Genomic DNA, 21,283 nt, shown 5'->3' with positions numbered 1-21,283 from the left:
CAAGGGTTCACTTACTTTTTCCACTATCACTTTGAATGTTGAATGAGTGTGTGCAGTAAAGACCTGCAAGATCATATTTTTTTGTGTTATTATTTTAGGCACATTATATTTGTCAATACACAACTTGGATGAGGATCAGATCACAGTTTTATGACAAATTAATGCAGAAAAGCATAAAATTCCAAAAGATTCACTGTGTGTATGTATATATGATAAATTAATAATCAATGATTACTGTATTATCATCACATCATTTACATTAATTTTGCCAAGTTATCTGCTTTGAGATTTGATCTTCACTTTTAAGCACAAAGAACTCCGGACATTAATTTTATTAGAACTTCATTCTTGATGTTCTACAGTTTCTCAGTCAGTTTAGAATCTTGTACAGATCTGTTCATCATTCTGGATCAGACACATTTCTACATTTTACAGCTTCATACTGATTTTCTGAAAGCTGTGAAGTTGTTTAAGATGAGCAGATTAGAATCATTTTATACAATTCTCTGCAACCAAACTGGATTAATTTATTCGAAAACACTGATTCCTGACCTTTGAACAGAGACTGACAGGATTCAGCAAGCTTCCATTACACACTTGCATGCAAAAGTTTTGCCACCCCTGTTCAAATGACCTGATGTTGATGTTGTTGAGTGAAAATAAGTTAACAGGTCCTCTACAGAGAACACACTCCTGCACATCTTAATGCACAATGAATTTTTATTTGCTGAATTTAACATTTTAGGAGAAAAAAAAATAAAACATATAAAACAATATGTTTTCTTTCTAATAGTTTTAATAGTTTAATAGATTAATAATCTCACATTGTGCACTAAAAGTTGCAGGAAAAATCCCATATTTAAGTGTGTTCACTTAGAAAATCAACAAAGCATGTAATTTAACCAGGGGTGTTCAAACTTTTGCATATGACTGCTTAACAAACTCTCTGTGCAGGTCCGCTTTCTCTTCACCTTATTGCACAGTGTTCAGCCTTCTGTGTGAACTTTAATTTTATTATGGCAGTCAGTGTTTTTTTTGGCTGTATTTATTTCTGTCACTCCTTTTCCTGTCAATAATAACCCAAGCTAAAAATGCTGGATGTGCTTTTTCCACCTCCAGGGCAGGAATCACTCAGAAACTCTGAATTATAAGTGAGAAGGCTAAAGCCTTTGGACCTACTGCTCCATTTCCTGATAGTTTAATAAAAAAAAATGTGCGTGCTACATGTGCTAATACGGTTTCCCCCACACTTATAACCCATGATAGAAGTCAATTAACCTTGGCTTTGATTGATGGCTATATGAAAAAAGTGAATGAGTTTTACCCACTTCATGTATTTAGGGCTGGTCTCCAGACACAAGATTACTGTGCAGCTGCAAAGCCACCAGTGGGAATTAAAAGGCCTCCATGCAATTTCGTTCCTATACATTTTTGTCCAACACTGGTCATTTTCAGCATGTTTTCTTGGTGTAGGGGTCGACAACATGCGGCCCTTTTACTGCCCTGTTGCGGCTCCACAGCAGAAGCAGATTTTTAGGTAAAAATAAAAATCCTCCTTTGCAGTAAAATAAAGCTCTGCTGATCATTCTAACACAGCTTTAACAATACATGGTCTTAAACGCTGGGGTTAATGTGTATCTGCTAATTCACTCTTTAACCCTGAAGTTTGGCACGCAGACTGCTGGTCACCATAGCAATGCAGATAGTCTCACCCAGCTAGTCGCTAACGAAAAGACAAAGAGAAAGATTTACGATGAACATTGATAATTTGGAGATTAATGAACTTTTATAATCACTCCAGCTTGTTTTCATATATGTTTAATCTGCAACAAGAAACTGTCAAAACACTAAACAGTCAATAAGCAGAAGTCAGCTTCTCATTCGAATTTTCCTGTTCCACCTTAAATGGTACAGCAGTCACACTCTGGTGTCTCAGGCACCATTTAACAAAAAATTCAAACAAGAAGCTGGAGAATGAGAAGCGACTTCAGCCTTGTAAAAAAGTTGAACGTTGAGAGACATTTTACAAGAAACTGTTCTACTTTTGAGGAAAAGTTTCCTGCCAGAGATGCAAGAAAAGCAGCTATAGCTGAGCTAAAGCTTAAAGCAGAGCAAAGTAAGCCTGCTTTTTCATGTATTCCTATATTTTTATCCTATACTAGTACATTAGCACATACTGAGACATATGTGCAGTCAAGATGGTAAAATGAACATAAAATGTTGTGGCTCCCAAGGTGGCTTGATTTTTGCTGAAAGAACAAAATGACTCATTAACATTTGGGTTGGTGACCCCTGGTATAAGGCAATGGATCTAATATAAAATTTATTGTTGTACTGTCTCAACATGAGGACGTTCAGTCTGAAAAATATCAGGAAAACCTCTAATAAGCTACTTGCTTTGGCACACAGTAAAGAACATTACAAACAGCATTAACCTAAACAAACCTAACATCTTGTAGTGCTGTTACGGTGTTATTTGTCCAATCTGTAAATGACAATCCTGACCGTTACCAATGTAACGGTCAACAAGGAGCAGCAATATGGACAACACAGCAGTGCTAGCCATAAAAAACCAACAACACTGTAAACCTCCGCCAGGTCTTTCAGAACTCAATCATTATGAACTAAAAGGTGTACATTAAGAACTTTTGGCATAGTTGGCTAATATTAATTGGCTACTACTAATTGGCAGAAGTTGGCCAAGTTAGCCGTTTGGCTCACAGCTGCACACTGCCAGCCTTGCTACTGAGAAAATCTTTTTACTTATTATGGCTTGTTGGATATCAGTGAAATTCTGGAAGAATCAGTCTAATGTGTCATTAAATTAGCTCATGATTGCCCAAAGTTAATCTCATTAGAACCACCATCTTAAACAACACAGTCCCTGCAGATGTGTCATAGTACTTGTGTCTGGTCTCAAGACCACAAATCAATGTTCTTGGTCTCGACATTGTCTGGTCTTGGTCATGTCTTCAAACAGAATAAATCAGTCCTTTCTCTACATGTTTAACTGAAATCTGTTCAGATGTGTTCAGGATCTAATTGAACCTTCCATGATGACTTAACTGGGTATTTTTGTTGACATTAATTGGTCCCAAGATTCAAACATCTCTTGAGGGCAAATTGGAATGTTATCATTACTATGTTTTCATTTCATAATAAAAACGGATGCTGTTTAGTTTATACTCAGTTGACTTTAGGTGGTGATTCTGAACGAGTTTTAAAGAAGAAGGGACAGAGAAGAACCTCACTATTTACTTCCAAAAGTTACAATGCAAAGCTATACACAAAACTGCTACCTGCCTCTAATGAATGGGAGATGAAACGGAAAATGCCTTGATTCACTGTAAGTTCAGCGCAGGAACTTTTATGCAAATGAACACAGACGCACCTTATAATTACCATTTGTTTAAAATAAACAAACCCCAGTCTTTTACGTTCGTTTTGTTCGGCCAGGTGGGGGAGTGTTTTTCCTATCTGTTTCCTGCAGTGGTGTTGATTTATCATGATGAAAGTTTGTCTTTCATCTCAAAATAGTGATTCATTTTCAGGATTTTGATTTACTAAAACAAAATGAGTTATTACATTTCATCACTGTTTTCAGATGTCATTACTGTGAGAAAATAACTTACTATAAATACAACCAAGTAAGTTAAAGTATGGTGGGGAAAAAACAACAGGCAACTACTTTTCACCTGGCGAGAACGAGTTTCCATTTTGGTGGATGGGCGTCTCTGAGCAACAGCGGTAGCCAGGTTAGTGGCAAAAATAAGACAATAAAGCTTTTCACAGGCGCACAGTTAGTATCAGTAAATAGTAGATGTTTGCTTGGTAAATGGAAGCGTGTGGTTTATTGTACTAATCTTTTCCCAGTATTTTGCACTTGGAGAGGGAAGCAGTGAGGCAAAAGCACAGAAGAGGAGTGACTGCTCCCTGCGATCTTATTATAGGCACTAAAGAGCCATATAGTAAAGTGCAAAGCATTAGATTAGCTCCCCAAGTCTCCTCTAACTGATTAAACTTTGTCCCCAAATGTAGGTGGTGAGTAATCATGGCCACGTTGGTCCGCAAACGGATCAGCATATGGAATTTAAGCTTTCTGTGAGTCAGGGATGCACCGATGTTCGTATCGGGCCGATACCGTGCTGATTTACTCAAAAATTCACAGATACAAACACTCCGATACCAGCTGTGACATAAGTACACACTGTCGCACTAATGAAGAAACACAGTGAAGGAGTCTGTGCTCACACAGAGAAGTGTTACTGACTCAGTCACAGTCGGACACAAAGCCAGTGGTCACTTTAAACGTTCTGCCTTGGCATGTTCGGGCCAGGAATACACAGTGTGATTTTAGCCCATTTTTAAAACACACAGCTGCTTCCTCAATACAGGTGGAGACTCGCAAGCCAGTTAATCTCCACATTTGCTACTAATTTCCATCTATGCTGACTTTACTCTGTTTGACTGAGTGAGGTTTAAACATTAATACAGTGACTGTTTTGGCAAACAGGCCATAGAAAGACTTCTAGCTTCAGTGCAGTGTTAGAAAATCTGCTCTGTTCCTCAAGTTGTTTCGAATAAAAGTTTTATTTGAAATTGTTCACATACAGAGCTGTCCAAACGCAGCATGACAGATGAGGGGCAAAACTACAGCGGTAGGGGAGTGCTTTTCTCATGTGGAACAAAACCTGTTCTTCTCCCCTGTAGCGCTAATCAGTCCAGCGAAGCCTTAAATAATATAGTACAGCTAGCTAAACCACTTCATTTAATATCAGGGTATATAAGGTACATTACACTCATTTAGTAGGTTTCTCAGGGTGGTATTAGACTTAGTATTGACAAGTATTTAAAAAATTGTAACGGTATCAATGCAACCCTACTGCGAGCTAGCATGTTTCCTATCACCGTATAAATGACGCTCCATGCTGCCTTTATTATTGGATGCGCTGCCAACGTTTCTTAGTAAGCATGCGCTCACATTCACGCTTATCACTGATCTGGATTGGTTATGGAACAATCAAAGCCAACTAAAGTGTAGATTATATTCACGTTTATTTTACTTTATTTATACCCCTGAACACCCCTGGTCAAATTACATTTTGTTGATTTTCTATTTATTCATTGTTTAACAAGTTGGGGAAAAACTAATATGTTAGTTATAAAGTGCGGCAAAAATATTGCACGTGCCACATTTTCTGTCCCCCCATGTTTATTTGTCCAGGGGCGCCCAAACTTTTGCATATAAAAACAAAGGTGATGACAGCATTGAGGAAATCACGTTAATAAAGCAGATAAGTACACTAAACAACCATGTTTCGGTGTAGACACTAAATGATTAACAGCAGTACTGACAGTTTTGTACAGATGTTATTTACACTCTTAAAATAGATGGTTCTTCAAGGGTTCTTTAGTAAAGAAAATTGTTCTATACAGAACCATGAACACTCAAAGAACCCTCTGCATGATTAAAGGGTTTGTTGCATCATGAAAGGGTTCCACAGCTTGGTGGAGAATGCTATCGATGGTTCTATGTAGAACCTTTTGAAAAGGGTTCTATATAGCATCAAAATAGGTTCTTCTACTATAACAAGCCTGAAACTGTAACGATAGAAGAACACTTTTTGGTGCTATACAGAATCATTTCCAAAAAGGTTCTACATAGAAGCATCTACAGCACATTCTCCATCAATCTGAAGAACACTTTAATCATGCAGAGGGTTCTTTGAGAGTTCATGCTTCTACAGAGAAGTATTTTCTTTACTACAGAACCCTTGAAGCACCATCTTTTTTAAGAGTGTAATTTAAAAGTGGATTGTGGGGTTGGAACGCATTCAGAGTTTCACTGTTCAAAGTTCAGTTTTAAAGGAAGTGAGTAACTGAATGGTGAGTGATTCATTATGAGCTCTGGGTTAAAGGTCAGCTCGGAGGCCTCTGACTAATTATCTACAAACACTAAGAGGGAAGGAATTACCTCTGAAGGCAAACTGACAGAGTAATATCCGAACAGAATCCAAAGTCCATGAAAAGCCAAACGATGGCTAACACAATAAATACAACACCAGTGGAATGTCTAAGCGCACCTGTTTGAATCATCTTTTTTATTTAAAGCCCATGTGTTAAACACAAGGCCCGCAGGCTAAGTCAGGCCTGTGGCACAACCCTATTCGGCCTGTGAAATTATTTACATTTTTTTATTAATATTCGCCCATTCCACTGTGAGCTGCAGTACAGTTCCCAGCATGCACTGTTTAAAAATAAACTGCTGTACATTAGGGACATGTGAAGAGGTTTAACAGTTATCTGCAGGTAATGTAGTCTATTATTTTATACAAAACAGTTTTTTTTTATTAAATTATTTTTAAAGCATTCAACACATTGCCTGTTTTTTGCCATTGTAGTTTTGGCATATTTTGAAAAAACAACGGCCAGCTGGGGTCATGGCAAAATGTTCAGTAAAACTAAAATAAAAACATAGCCGGTCCACGGATTTGTTGCGTTTTTTAATATGGCCCTTTTAGTCGCTGAGTATGACACTCCTGCTCTAAAGGCTTAAGCACAGATTAAATGAAACAATCTTATATTAAAGAAGATAGTTTGGATTTGTTAAAGGGAACCATGACTGTAAGTGTCAGTGTTCTGCATGTCCTGTACTGTTAAAGCAGCACTGTGTAAGCTTTGGGGATTTGGTGACCTCTCTGGTAGAAATGTGTAACTGAATGCAACGTGTATAATAACATTTTGTAACATGGCTTGTGCTTAATAATAATTATTAATTATGATTATTAATGTTACAGCAGGAGCTTCTTGTTTCTGTTGTGCTCCGTTTCATCTGCTTAGTCTGCTCAAACACATAGGGCTGTATTCCCCATTCGCCAAAGGTACAAACACAGAGTCCCTGGTGGTGAAGGCACGGGAGTGTTTACAGTTTACACAATCCTGCAAATTCATAAATCTTCACTTTCCTACTGAATTTAGAGGTACTTTAACGTCAATGTAATTTGCATCATGTTTTTGTTCTGATTAACGTTCACAATACTGCGTAAGGTCGCCATTGGTGTAACTTTAAACGGAACAAAAACGTCCAAAACAAGCTCCATCTGACGTTCTTTTACTGCTGCAGTACTCAGGCAGAACAGGTTCATAACCTTATTATTGCAAACCTAGATATTGCCGGATGTCATGATCCATTTGGAAAATACTGTAATACTGAATTTCACCAACAACGGCCAGCATATACAAAGCCATTTAGTAAATTAGTAAATTTAGTCATTTTGTATTTAAATCTCATTTTTCCCCACTCTTACCGCTCTGGCCAGGTGGTCCACCATCCGTTCCCAGAGTGCCGTTCTCCTGCTGGGGTCCCAGTGTCTTCAGTATGACCTGAGTGGCCCCCAGACGTGGCAGTGTCACGTGGGTCAAATATGGCAGCTCGTTTTTCTTGGCAAACGACTGGCTCGTCTCCCGCCGCTTTCGCAGGAAGCCCCCCTCGGGAAACAACACGATCCACTTCCTGTCCCTGCTGTAGTAATACTTATCCAAGTGAGCCTTCAGGTAAATGAGCTGCTTGTCTCGATGTGCTTTTCCCTGTCAAAGATCAACCGCACAGGTCACGTTTAGGGCTGATAATCGATTTAAATAATTATGACCAATTACATTAGTTTGCATAGTTATTTGCGATTAACTGCATTTGCCTTATTTGCTCTAATTTGACCCTAAAAAAAGATTTTTCCATTTATAAAATAGTGCATTTGGCTATAGTTATGTGAGTGAATGTTTTACTTTTAATAGTTCAACCTAAACATGAAAATCACATGAATGCAGAGTGAACAGTTGTCAAAATCACCAACGTCCAGTGAGAGCAACAGTGGCTACATGTTCCAACCAATGAGTGTTTATATCATATATACAGTCGATTGCAAAAGTTTGGGTGCCCCTGGTCAAATTTCATGTTCTGGTGATTTTCTAAGTAAAAGTAAGTTAATATTACAAATTATCCTCTACAAATAACAAGTTTCTGTACATTTTAATACACAGTTTCTGTGGATTTACAGAGTTTAACATACTGGAAAAATAATAAAACATAAAATGTGGCTGGTGCAAAAGTTTTCTTTTTTTTTCCTCGCCTGGCCAGTATCCCTTGGCCACACCACAACCCTTCCTTTAAGGGGGGCATTGATTTTTCTTTCATTTCCTTATTAAATGTCACAACTCATTGTTTATTATTAATAATCATACAGATCTAAAATGTGGTACCACAACCACACAACCCCCCTCCACCCACAGTCACTTCCACCACACCCCACCTGTCCCACCCCTTTAAGTGAAAGGAAAGACAGCAGAAGAAGGTACAAAAGTTATGACATGTTTTAAAATTTCTGTTTATATATTTTGTTTTATTTCTTTACAATAAGTTAAATAAAAAGAAACTGTACAGTAACAAAACAGTTATATTTAAGTCTGTTCTCTGTAGAGGATGTGTTAACTTATTTTCACTTGTATTCAAACTTACGAGTGTATTACAATGTTTTACAGCTTTTTCAGTCATTCCTCAGCTGTGTTCATCATTCTACACACATCTAACCTTTCTAAAATTTTATTTAGTGCCCTGCTAATTGCCTAAAAGCTGTGATGTTGAACAGAACAAGCAGATTAGTCTTATTCTAAACATTTACCTGCAACCAAATAAGTATTATATTATTAAAAAAACTGTGATACTAACTATATAAAAGCATCTTTAAAACAATGCTCTGTCTTACAGGTTTAGTGTCCTATTTCTCCCAGCTGTGCCCTTGTGTTTGATCTTACCTGCCTAATGAAGAAATCTCCGTGGATCAGAGACACCACGCCAAAATTGGTGTATTTAAACACATGGTCCATTAACCACATCATCTTCCGCACCACCTAGAACAGAACCAGGTTCAATAACTTTATGAAAGGATATCATTTATGAAGCATGCAAAAGAAAACTTCACTATAACAGAGTTTATTTACCACAATAAGCATCATTTAAAAAGTAAAATAGTGACATCTTATTTCCACAGACATTCAAATCAAATGAAAGAGTTCAAAAATAAGGAGGTTTTAGTATTGATTCATTTATTTGGGTCTTTCTCTCTTTACTTTCACTTAGCAGGTCGATAGCAGGCGTGATGCCATCTTTAAATTTGTATGCTCCAAAAACATTTCAGAGCAGCCATTAATAACACAACAATAGATTACTGTAGTTTTTCTTCTCCAAGACAGTCTTATTAGGACATACAGTACTGTGCAGGTCAGAGACCCTTTATTTGTTTCATTTCTAGTTTAAACAGCCATTAAGAACAATGTATTAATGTTTCAGAAGATATTTCTGAGGAGATTAGATATGAGATAGTCCACATGCATAAGGCAGGAGAAAGTCGGAGTGAAAAAAACAAGAGTTTCCAAAAATGATTAAAAGCTACAGAAACAATGAGACCCCTAACAACCAACTGGAGGAGCTGCTAGACACCAAAACTGCCCCCATCAGATAAACAGCACTTTGCTGTGAAACAAAGCTTTCATCTTTGAGAGAGAGGAGAAAATCAAGCTGCTTCAGATCAGAGCTTCTGTGTAATTTCTGCTAAATATTTTTTTTGCTTTTTTCTTGATGCTGAAAAATGAATAACTTGTACTTAATGGCTGTTTTGACAAAATTAAATAGAGAAGAAGTGGCTCAAAACAGTGATCCACACCTGGGGGGGGGGCAAAGGAACAGTTCCTGAAATGTGTTCTGGTTTTGAATGTGCTGATCTCCAGATTTTCCACTGAGATGGAACACAGTTAAGTGCGTGTGTGTGCATTTCTTTTAACTGCTTTTCTGACATGCAGGTGTCATGTTTACAAGCTAGGTAATCTTGCTTTGTAAAAAGGTTTAAGTCTGTGTGTGAGTGATTATTAGAGGTTTAGAAGTGATTAGAATCGCTCCAGCTATAGAGAACTGTAGTGTGACAGGAAATGAATTTTTGGGAGTGTCCAAGTTAAACCTGGCTAATCTAGAGTGAAAATCTGCGAACGGTATTTCCTGCTACACTGGTCGTGGTGTGCCTCCGTGAAGCTTATATTTAGAGGCTACATTTAAGAATGCAAGCGTCCATCCAATATACAATACACTTAAAGGGGAACTCCAACGATTTTTGGAAATTTCTGCATAATTATATGGTTGAGATGTAAACAGAGTAATTCAGAGTGGTTTGGTTTGAAATGCTCCATTCTACAGTCAGAGAGTCAGAATTGTTCACAGTGGTGGTGACAGGAACCAGAAGTTCACCTCTAAAAGCTCCCTCACAGAAAGTTATTACATGAAATAGATATGAATACACTGCCTGATGGATGAGACATTGTTTTACGATAGTTTTGAGAAGATTTTGGTCTAAAATGAATTTTTAAAATCGTTCAAAATACTGATTAATCTAAAGCCAATACCATAGGCTGTAGATTACCACTGGCTTTATTTTGCCCCACAATGTCCTGCATGTATCCCTCCATATTCTTGTTTTCATTTTTTTTGTTCAGTTATTTAATATTGTGGCGTCAGACATGCTGGGTTGTATTTAGTTTAAAAGTAACGTTGTTCTTGCATTTGGTTGAGCGTAGTTCGGCACCATGTTCTTAGTTGGTCCGGGAACAACTAAGTAGTGAGCATCAGGAGAGCCTGAGCAGCCTGTGTGCTGCATGTTTTCCCTTTTGCTACAGCTGTTTTGAGTTGAATTTCCATTAAATCTGAGTCACGGCGACATTTTAAGACCTCAATGTGTGTTTTGTAGTTGCCGTTTGGTTGAATGGTTAAGTCACTCATCTCCTGCGTGAGAGAGCAGGTGCAGTCCAAGCACACAGAAGCAGGCTTGTAATGGCATGTCCCGTGTTGTAATGACGTCTCTCTGGCGCTGTGTGTATGAGGTCATTAGATCTGTTCTGTCATGGCCACTCTAATGATACGTTTATTGTGGAATCTCCTACCGCGATAACAATAAAAATACGATTTATCGTGCAGCCCTAACTCTAAACATCTTTTGGTGTCACAGTCTGGAAACCACTGCTTTACAGGACAAAAAAAATGACATTTTTTTTTAAGTGCACAGGTTTAATTCAAAAAATAAAGCATAAAACATAAAATATAATGTGCCATAACTTCATTGAATTTGACTGGAGTGCTCAAACTTTTGCATGTTCCTACATGAAGGCTGTTATGAACCACGTTGCCAAAGTAAATTCCTGGAATGCTCATCATTCTTGGCAACACAGTGTTTCTGTTTAGGATTAATTCTGATTGCTGGTTATCAGGTCTTGCTTAATTATGTGCTTATTCTTGGTGGAAAACTCTTTATAAAAACTGTAAACTTTTACTGTTGTCACTGTTAATGTAAAGCAGAACTGAAACTTCCTTGTCTGTGTTTTATGCTCCATTTAGTTAATAATACTTGTAAAAATCATGTAGCATGTCAAATACCAGGAAGTATGAATTTAAACCGCTGTTTTCTCTGAACTCTGCTCCACTGAAGCTCACTGACTCGATACTAAAGGCTGACAGTTGTATTGTAAACGCATGTTAGAAAGATCCACAGTCAATCAGTCGCCACTTAAAGTGACAGTTCAGTTCAATGTACAAATTTTTATTTTTTTTTTTTTATAAATCTCAAATATACTCAATGGCATTTGAACATCTTTAGTTTTAGCACTGGCGCTACGAGGCTAATGTAGCTAGGCGAGGCAGGTAAGAGCACAAGCTGTATTTGAATGCAGTTGCTACACCTAAACTAAAATGCTGTAGCACAATTATACAACCCCATTTCCAAAAAAGTTGCAAAAAGCAAAACAAATCATTTAAACCCTATATTTCATTGAAAATAGTACAAAGACAACATATCAAATGTTGAAACTGAGAAATTTGATTGTTTATTAAATATTTAAATATCTGCCCATTTTGAATTTGATGGCAGCAACACGTTCCAAAAGTCAGGATGGGGGCAACAAAAGCCTGGTAAAGTTGTGTAATGCTTAAAAAAAAACAAAAAAAACAAACACCTAGTGGTTGTTTGGCAACAGTTAAATAACATGATTGGGTATAAAAAGAGCATCTCAGAGAGGCTTTCAGAAGTAAAGATGAGGAGGGGTTCACCCACTCTGTGAAAGACTGCAAATAGTGCAACAATTCAAAAATAACATTTCTCAACATAAATAGAAAAGAACTTTTGCTTTCCATTATCTACGCTACATAACATTAAAAGATTCAGAGAATCCAGAGAAATCTCTGTATGCAAGGGACAAGGCTGAAAACCAGTATTAGCTAGCCAAAATCTTTGGGCCCTCAGCCAGCACTGCGTTAAAAACAGACATTATTCTGCATGAGCTCAGAAACACTTCTGAAAACCACTGTCTGTGAACACAGTTCGGCGCTGCATCCACAAATGCTTAGTTAAAACTTGTAAAAGTTAAAACTCTAAAATACAAAGAAACTGTACATAAACAGGATCCAGGAATGTTGCCACCTTCTCTGGACGTAAGCTCATTTAAAATGGACTGAGGTGAAGTGGAAAAGTGTCCTGTGGTCTAACGGGTCAACATTTAAAATTCTTTTTGGAAATCATGGATACTGTGTCCTCCGGGCTAAAGACCACTCAGCTTGTTACTCGTGCACAGTTCAAAAGCCAGTATTCATGATGGTATAGGGGTCCATTAGTGCACATGGCATGGGTGTCGTGTACATCTGTGAAGGCACCATTAATGCTGAATGATATATCCAGGTTTTAAAGCAACATATGCTGCCATCAGTCTTTTTCAGGGAAGACCTTGATTACTTCAGCAAGACAATGCCAAACCACATTCTGCATGTATTACAACAGCATGGCTCTGTGTTAAAAGAGTCCAGGTGCTAAACTGGCCTGCCTGCAGTCCAGACCTGTCACCCACTGAAAACATTTGGAGGGTTATGAAATCAAAAATACGACAAAGGACACCTTGAACTGTTGAGCAGCTGAAATCCTATATTAAACAAGAATGAGAAAACATCACTTTCAAAACTACAACAGTCGGTTTCCTCAGTTCCCAAACGCTTACAGAGTGTTGTTAAAGAAGAGGTGATGAAACACAGTGGTAATCATGCCCCCATCCCAACTTTTTTCGAACGAATTGTTGGCAGCAAATTTAAAGCAGGCATATAATTTTCAAAAAAACAATAAAATGTCTCTGTTTCAACATTTGATATGTTGGCTTTGTAGTATTTTCCTTTAAAAATATGGTTTATATGATTCGCATATCATTGCATCCTATTTTTATTTACATTCTGCACAGGATCCCAACTTTTTTGGAAGTGGGGTTGTACTTGACTATACGGAATAGCCAGTTGTCTTTTACTTTCAATGTTCACTTCATTTGATTTGTGTTGTTGAAACAGACACTCAAAATCGGGAAAAAAAAATGCCCTTTTGGACCATTGACAAGCAAATAATATTGTTTATATTTAAGTTCGGCTGTTGAAAAAGCTCTGGAAATGTGGCAATGTGCTTCATGTGTTTAATTAGCCTGCACAGTGTGAGCTTTGGGTTAAAAAAAAGGCTGCTAATAAAAATCACCCTTTGGGCAACTAGCTGTAAAGAAATCAAGATTGTTCATAAAACCCATGATCAGCGTATGCCAACCAAACAGTACTGAAAGCTTAAAAAAAAAAAAAATAGCAAATTGGGACTTTGGATGTGCAAATTAGCTTCTAAGCAGCAAACTATCGCTTTTAGCTTTGACTGAAACCAGCTCCAAAGCCAGACACCAAGACACCTGCACAAATTATACATACACTTTTATACGATCATTGTGATATGATCAACAACTGCAGCTGTTCGGCTAATCACAGGACAGATCACACCCTGCGCTGAACGGCAGAGTCATACGGGTTTGGCAGTTTAAAGGTGAACAAACTGCTGGCTTTTTGTCCGCCCTTATCTCAGGCTGTGGTTCAGGCTACTCTGACCAGTTCTTTCGCCAACTCTCTATGAAGGAAATGACATTTTCACATTGGCAGGTACAGAGTTTGGATTTCGAACGCACTGCACGTTCCTAAACCAGAGATTTCTGCCATGGTGACAAGATGTTTTTGGACACAATGCAGAGTTATTTCAGAGTTGCATCTAAAGTACTTGAAGGAGAGATGGCACGATACCACTTTCTCTTTTCCGATACCAATACTGAGGTATTGACCGATACATGACACTGAACTGATATTTTTTTTCTTTAAAAACTACTACGTTTTAAAATGAGCTATTTTGTATGAGTTTTGAAGCACTTCACTTAAGGTGGCCATCTGACCGCTCAAACACTCTACAACACTGCATAACAAAACTGGAAAAAATATATATATAAAATCTGCCATAACGTTTTATTTTTCCTTTTTCCAGCATGCTAAATCCAGCACATAAACAGGTCAATAAACCGTGCTTTAAAATTAGCAGAAAATGTCATATTGTGCATTAATGTTAAAATTAAGTAATAATATAGTACAAATTCCAGTGTGCAAAACTGCACTGATTAAAATAAAAGGACTTTTAATTCATTTTTAAGTAGTGCGTAATGTTACTGCAATATAGTATTACACACACACACACACACACACACACACACACACACACACACACACACACACACACACATTATCTAAGCCGCTTATCCTCCTGGTTTGTATGAGTTGATGGAGCCTGTCTCAGCGCTCACTGGGTGAAAGGCAAGAAACACCCTGGACAGGTTGCGAGTCTAGTACTAAACAGTCTGTTATTATTTAGTATGGTACCATTTAATATAGCTTAGTATTGCATAGTATAGTGCAGGGGTCGGCAATGTGGGGCTCTTTTACTGCCCTGTTGCGGCTCCACAGTAGAATTAGAAAAATAAAATAATCCTCCTTATAAATAAAGCTCTGCTGGTTGTTCTAACAGTTTTAACAATAAATGGTCTTGAAAGCTGGAGTTAATGTATAACTGCTAATTTAAACTTTAACCCTGAAGGTTGGCACGCAGACAGCTGGTCACCATAGCAATGCAGACAACAATCTGGCCTAGCTAGTAGCTAACAAAAAGGCAGACTAATATTTATAGTTTGAAGACGAATGGACTTGCATTAATAAGCAATCAACTGGTTTCCTGATATGTTTAATCTGCAACCAGAAACTGTCAAACACTAAAAAGTCACCAGCTTCTTGTTTAAATTTTGCCGGTCCGCCTTAAATGGTGCAGCAGTTACATTCTGGCACCTCAGGCACCATTTAATGTGGAACGGGAAAATTCAAACAAGAAGCTGGTGAATGACAAGCTGACTTCAGCCTCGTAAAAAGTCAACCATCATCATGTTTTCTGCCCAAGATGTGAGAAACACGGCTGAGCTAAAGCTTAAAGCAGAGCAAAGTAAGTTTATATTTTTTAGCCTATACTAGTACATTAGTACATACGGAGACATATTTACAGCCAAGAAGGTAAAATGAAAAAGTGTGGCTCCCAGAGAGAATTGATTTTTTTTACTGAAATGACAAAATGGCTCTTCTTAACATTTGGACTGTCGATTGTGAGAGGTTTGGGGGGGTTCCAGTTCAGCTAATAAATCCCAGAACAATAAACACTACACATGCCGAAACGATCATGGTGACCAGAGGAACAGCCAAACAAACATTCTGCAGCGTGTGCTTATCAGCCCCGCCCGCTCACTGTGGCTGAGTCAATATCACAGGACTGAGCAGCAGATAAAATAAAATCACTGCCATTCAGTTACTAACGTACAAATACTACCACAACAACATATCACATACAGCTTTTTCCATAATGACAGAAGATAAAGGGAACTTATAGGGCTGAACAAGGAACTGTTTGCCAATCATTATCACCAGGGATGGATCAATACCGATACTGGTATCATGTACCAGCATGTACCACCACACCGGGCTCATTTACTCATACTCATAAAAGTACAAACATCTGATACCACCTGATACTGTGTAAAGTAAGTCAAGTGTATGCTGCCGCACTAATGAACAAACCACTTAAATGGGAATGATATTTCAAAATTTCTGCATAATTCAGTGGTTGAGATATAAACAAAGCCATTCAGAGTAGTCTGATGTGAAATAATTCAACTGTAGAGAAACGTACAGATTCATATCTCTTTACAGTGGTGGTGGCAGAAACCGGGGTCATAATGTCTACAACACAAATATAGCCATTTTATTTACTAATCAAAACACCAGTGAACCTAGAAGTCTCTTCTGAGATTTAAGATGTAATATTGATAATGATGAAATATCGGTCAATTTCTTTGGGGTCTATTTTACCTTAGAACACCCTTCATATATGCCTCCACCATGAATGGGATAAAATAAATTGATTAAAATACACAGACCAAAACTTTATCACAAAACTACTGTAAAACAGTGTCTCAGATGTCAGGCAGTGAATTCATAACCATTTCATATAATAACTTTCTGTGAGGGAGCTTTTAGAGGTGGACGTCTGGTTCCTATCACCGCCACTGTGAACAATTCTGACTTTATCAATGCAGGAACCACTTAGCAATACCTTAGCAACTACCTGACGCACCACAGCAACAGATTATTAACACCTTAGCAAACACCTGAAATACCATAGTAAGCACTGGAAACCACCTGGGAACTGCTTAAGCCGCGCAATCACGCTGCACTTTCATCAGGAAACACACTTTTGTGGTTTTCATACTCATTTCTGTTGGTCTGTTCATCATGAAATTTTAACCCAGTGCAAAAGCTAGACAGAGTTTTCAAATTATGCAAAAAAGCAAAAACAGAAATGGACATACAAGGTTTTTGCACGACAGTGACTACGATCCACACAGTCATTCTGACAGAGTCTAACACTCTACAGGAAGTATTGGGGGCGAAATGGCTTCCACTGTTTCAGCTCTATAACGTTCATATGATCCAATTCAGGGGAGCCGAGAAATGTGTCCTTTTCCATGGCAACGAAGGATTCAATGAACGGATCCTTCGCCAGTCAACATACCCAAGATTCATTGCGTGCTGGCAAGGATTAGAGAACATGACTTAATCAGCAGAGGAGCGAGCAGCGGCTGAGGTGACACTTTTAAATATAAGTATTGGGTTTAAACTGAGGCGAGTAGCTAACGATACAAATGTTTAAAAAACAACCCAATCTCATCAGCAGCCGGCAGTGAAGCATCTCCAGCTCTAATAAATGAAAAAAATAAAGAAAAACATCTTTAAAGAACTGAAAAAGAACTTGACAGGAGTGGCGTTTCATGATGCAACGGTAAGGGCAGGAACAGCGGTGCTGTGATGAAAATAGGAAATCCGCCGTAGAGCAGACAGTCTCATTTCGGTTCAGCCTTCATGGGTAAGCAGCCTTCGAAGGAAACGTCTTCATAGACCGTGTCCTTTGAAAGATCCAGCCCTTGAACTGGGACACACTGAGTCATTCTGACAAACTGTAATACACTATAGGAAGAGTAGGGGGCGACAGAGCTTCTAATGTTTCTTTTTAAAAATGATCTATTCATGTATTTTTCGTGATGTCACACTGTATAGTCGTTGCCATTTTCTGGACTGAACAAAGAAAAGCAGAGAGCTAACAGGACGGTTTTCCATTTACTGCAGTGTTGGTTGCAATAACCATGATGCAAGCGAGGGAATGTAAATGTCCATAAAATGTGTTGCTCTCTGTCATTTATTCAACTGCAAAATATATTCAGAATAAACCTCAGGACGGCTTACCGTTCCCTTGTCCTGCAGGCACATCATTAGAGTGCAAACATCTCCAGTGGCTTGATGGTTTACAATGACCATCGCTTCATCTTCAGATATGGGCCTTACGTCATCACCCCACTCAGTCACTGAGGAACAAACACATTCACAGGGTGGAGAAATTAACACCGTAAATAAACAGGATCAAACTGAAGGCAGCACTCTTATTATATACACTACTGTTCAAAAGTTTACATCAGTTGTCACATGAATAATTGCTGTTATTTCCTTCAATGAGAGCTGAAATATTATAAGATAAACACCAGATGGTATCTTAAAATATTTTATTCAATATTTAAAGTTTTTTTTAAGAAACACCAAAAAGTTGTTAAATAACAATGTAATAATCTACGTACAGTACAGTACAGAAGCCTGAAGAGGCCATGAGGTAGTTATAATTTTCTGAATTGAGATCACAAGGTAATTATCTTGTGACCAAGATAACAAAGTTGCAAAGAAGATAATTAACTCATCTCGAGATAACAATCCAGAAAATTATAGCAATAGCCCATGTACTTTCCAGACTTCCGTGGTAAAGTCTTGATAAAATGAAAGATTTTACCACCACATATTAAACATGAAGCATTCTGAATATTACTTTTATTACAACTTCATTCTTGATGTTCTACAGTCATTTTAGAAGCTTTAGAATCTTCTACAGCTCTATTCATCATTCAGGATCATCTAAAATCTCATCAAAATTTACATTTTATAGCTTCCTACTGAATATTTCAGTATTAGCATTAACTAATTGAGTAATAAGTGAGTTGACAGAATAAAACTGTTTTCATATTAAATATCTTCATATCCTACATTGTTCTTGCATTTTGTCCCCCCCCACCTTTTTCCCCCCGGTTTTTGTTAGTGCACAAATGAGCTCTGTTCCAATGGGTTTTCCCCATTTAAAATGCAGTCAGAGCAGAACACTCCTAATTATTAGTTATTTAGTTACAATGTACAGAGTTACAACGGGACTCCTAACAACCACCTGGAAGACTGGGTAGACCCCACAACTGTCCCCATCAGATAAACAGCACTTAAAGCTTTCATCTTTGAGAGAGAGGAGAAAATCAAGCTGCTTCAGAACTGAAAACATCCACAGGTGTTTCTGTCCATCCTTTCACTGTGAGAAGACGACTCAGCGTTATGAGTCTGAAAGGATGTGTAGCTGTCAAGAAGAACCTCAGTGAGAAAAGGAGACGGACACATCAAACAAAGAAGCTGAACAATGGACTGACCACCCCAGAGTCCAGACCTCAACACCACTGAATGTGTTTGATTACTTCAGAAAATGATCAACCAGCTTCTAAGACTGAACTTTGTGTCTGCAGATTTCTTTGAGAAACTGAAAGTGAGTCTCCTGAAAAGAATGGAAGCTGGAATAAAGATAAAGAGTGACACACTGAACACTCAAACATGATATTAGATTCGGTTGTTGAAGCTTCTGTGTAATTTCCTGCTAGATGAATGCTTTCAGCGGACTCTAAAAAATGAATAACTTGCACTTAATGGCCATTTTGACTGCAAATTAAATAAATGAACGTTGGCGTCTGAGTTTTGCAAAGTGCTGTATATTAGTCGAAGACATATTTGGCCATTTTTACCGCAGCACTCAAAATAAAAAAAAAAAGATAACACAATCAAACATTTTTTCCCCACGGTGTGAATTTGGCCACTGTATGGAGAAGTGCTGATTGAAATGGTGCAGTATCGGGTGCTGATGCGGGGGACGCTGCGAGCTCTGACAGGTTTGGCATGATTTCTGTGGGTTACGCTGCAGTACGCCTACTGTGCTGCATGTACTGAGCGTGTATGTATGGAGATTACCGTGCTCTGAGCATGAAATTCACTGTGACATCCCCCAAAGCTCTTACATTTACAAGCAAACTTCATCAGTAAAGACTTCAACAAGTAACACAAGCCTTAGAAGACTAGATTCACAACTGTCGTTTTGCACACACACACACACACACACCACACACCACACACACACACACACACACACCCCTTCAAATTTAATCATACAATCGCTCCTCTTCTGCTAACAAACACAGTCTGCACTTTCAATGAGCTGCAAGTGAGAAATAATTTATATAAAATTACAGCAAGCTTTTGTAATCACTGGTGGTATTTGGCCAAAAGTATGTGGACACCCTTCCTAAAATCAAGCACCATTCATAAAATCAAGCAGACAGTCATGAAATCTCCACAAACACTGGCAGTAGAATCGGTCGTGTCAAAGAACTCAGTGACTTTAAATGTGGCACCGTCACTGGATACCACCTTTGCCACAAGTCAGTTTGTGAAATGTTTGCCCAGGTCAACTCTAAGTGTTATTGTTGTGACAGGGGAATGTCAAGGAGCAACAACAGTTCACTGTTCACCGCCACTGGACTCTGGAGCAGTTGACACAATGTTCTCTGGAGTGATAATTCACGCTTCTCCATCTGTCAGTTTAAAGGACGAACCTAAATTTGATGGATGCCAGGAGAACACTACCTACCAGAATGCATAGCGCCAACAGTAAAGTTTGGTGGAGGGGGCATAATGAGCTGAGGCTGTTTTTCAGAGTTTGGGCCCCTTATTTCCAGTGAAGGGTGATGTTAATGCTACAGTATACAAAGACATTTTAGACAATTACTTATAAGTAAAAACTGTAATTATTTTATATGCTTTCAGCTTTGTGGCAGCAGTATGAGGAAAACCCTTTCTTGTTCCATGACTGAGCCCCTGAGCACAAAGCGAGCTCCATAAAGACATGGTCTGTCGAGTTTGGTGTGGAGGAACTCCAGTGGCCTGCACAGAGCCCTGACCTCAACCCCACTGAACATCTCTGGGATGAGCTGCATCATCGACTCAGAGTCAGGCCTTCTCATCCAACATTAGTGCCTGATGCTCTTTCGACTCCCACAGACAAAATCTTCAAAATCTTGTGGACAGCTTCCCAGAAGAGTGAAGGCTGAATAGTGAATAGCCTTTTATGGTCAGGTGTCCACATCGTTTTGGCCATATAGTGCATCTTCTAAGGCTTTAAGGGTTAACTCAGTTTGTGAAGAACTGCAGGCAGCTGCAGGCACACCTGTGCAGGCAATAAGAACCGCAGAGCGTTGACTGTGAGCGCAGGTGTGATGGAGCTGGAATAGAGTGTAAAAGCTGGTGTTCCTCAGGGAGCAGACTGAAAACCTCTCTCATCTAACCAGTTTAAAATTAACAGCTCAGTGGTCTATATGTAGTCACAGCCACTCTACTCATTAACCCTTCTGGATCCCCCATGGCCCCTACTCGTCATTTATTGACATTGACAAGAGAAAAGCATCAGAAGTGTAGAATCGAACCTGTAAATTGAATGTAGTGAATGTAACACACACACACACAACTCTTAGTTTGTTACAGAATCAAACACAGTTAAAAGTGGAACAGTAACACGTGGGTCAGGTATTCCTATAGATGGGAGCAGAGTCTGTGTGATGGGTTGTGTTGCATGTAGGACGGTGCCTG

The 21,283-nt window shown here is 38.5% G+C and overlaps 1 protein-coding gene across 3 annotated transcripts in view; it reads right to left on the bottom strand.

Moving 5' to 3' along the window:
• The window catches only part of lpgat1 (lysophosphatidylglycerol acyltransferase 1), a 70,528-nt gene that overhangs the window by 32,299 nt on the left and 16,946 nt on the right, over nucleotides 1-21,283 (bottom strand). For all 3 annotated transcript variants that reach the window (XM_036582217.1, XM_036582216.1, XM_036582218.1), the window contains exons 3-5: nucleotides 17,756-17,874; nucleotides 8,809-8,904; nucleotides 7,308-7,587 (exon numbers count right to left, since the gene is read on the bottom strand). In XM_036582217.1, the coding sequence (XP_036438110.1) occupies nucleotides 7,308-7,587; nucleotides 8,809-8,904; nucleotides 17,756-17,874 (495 nt within the window). The remainder of the gene's footprint in view (nucleotides 1-7,307; nucleotides 7,588-8,808; nucleotides 8,905-17,755; nucleotides 17,875-21,283) is intronic.

The sequence above is a fragment of the Colossoma macropomum genome, unplaced genomic scaffold, assembly GCF_904425465.1.
Source record: "Colossoma macropomum unplaced genomic scaffold, Colossoma_macropomum, whole genome shotgun sequence".
NCBI lineage: Eukaryota > Metazoa > Chordata > Actinopteri > Characiformes > Serrasalmidae > Colossoma > Colossoma macropomum.
The sequence above is the reverse complement of the archived record's forward strand: the minus strand, read 5'-3'. Positions and strand labels throughout refer to the sequence as shown.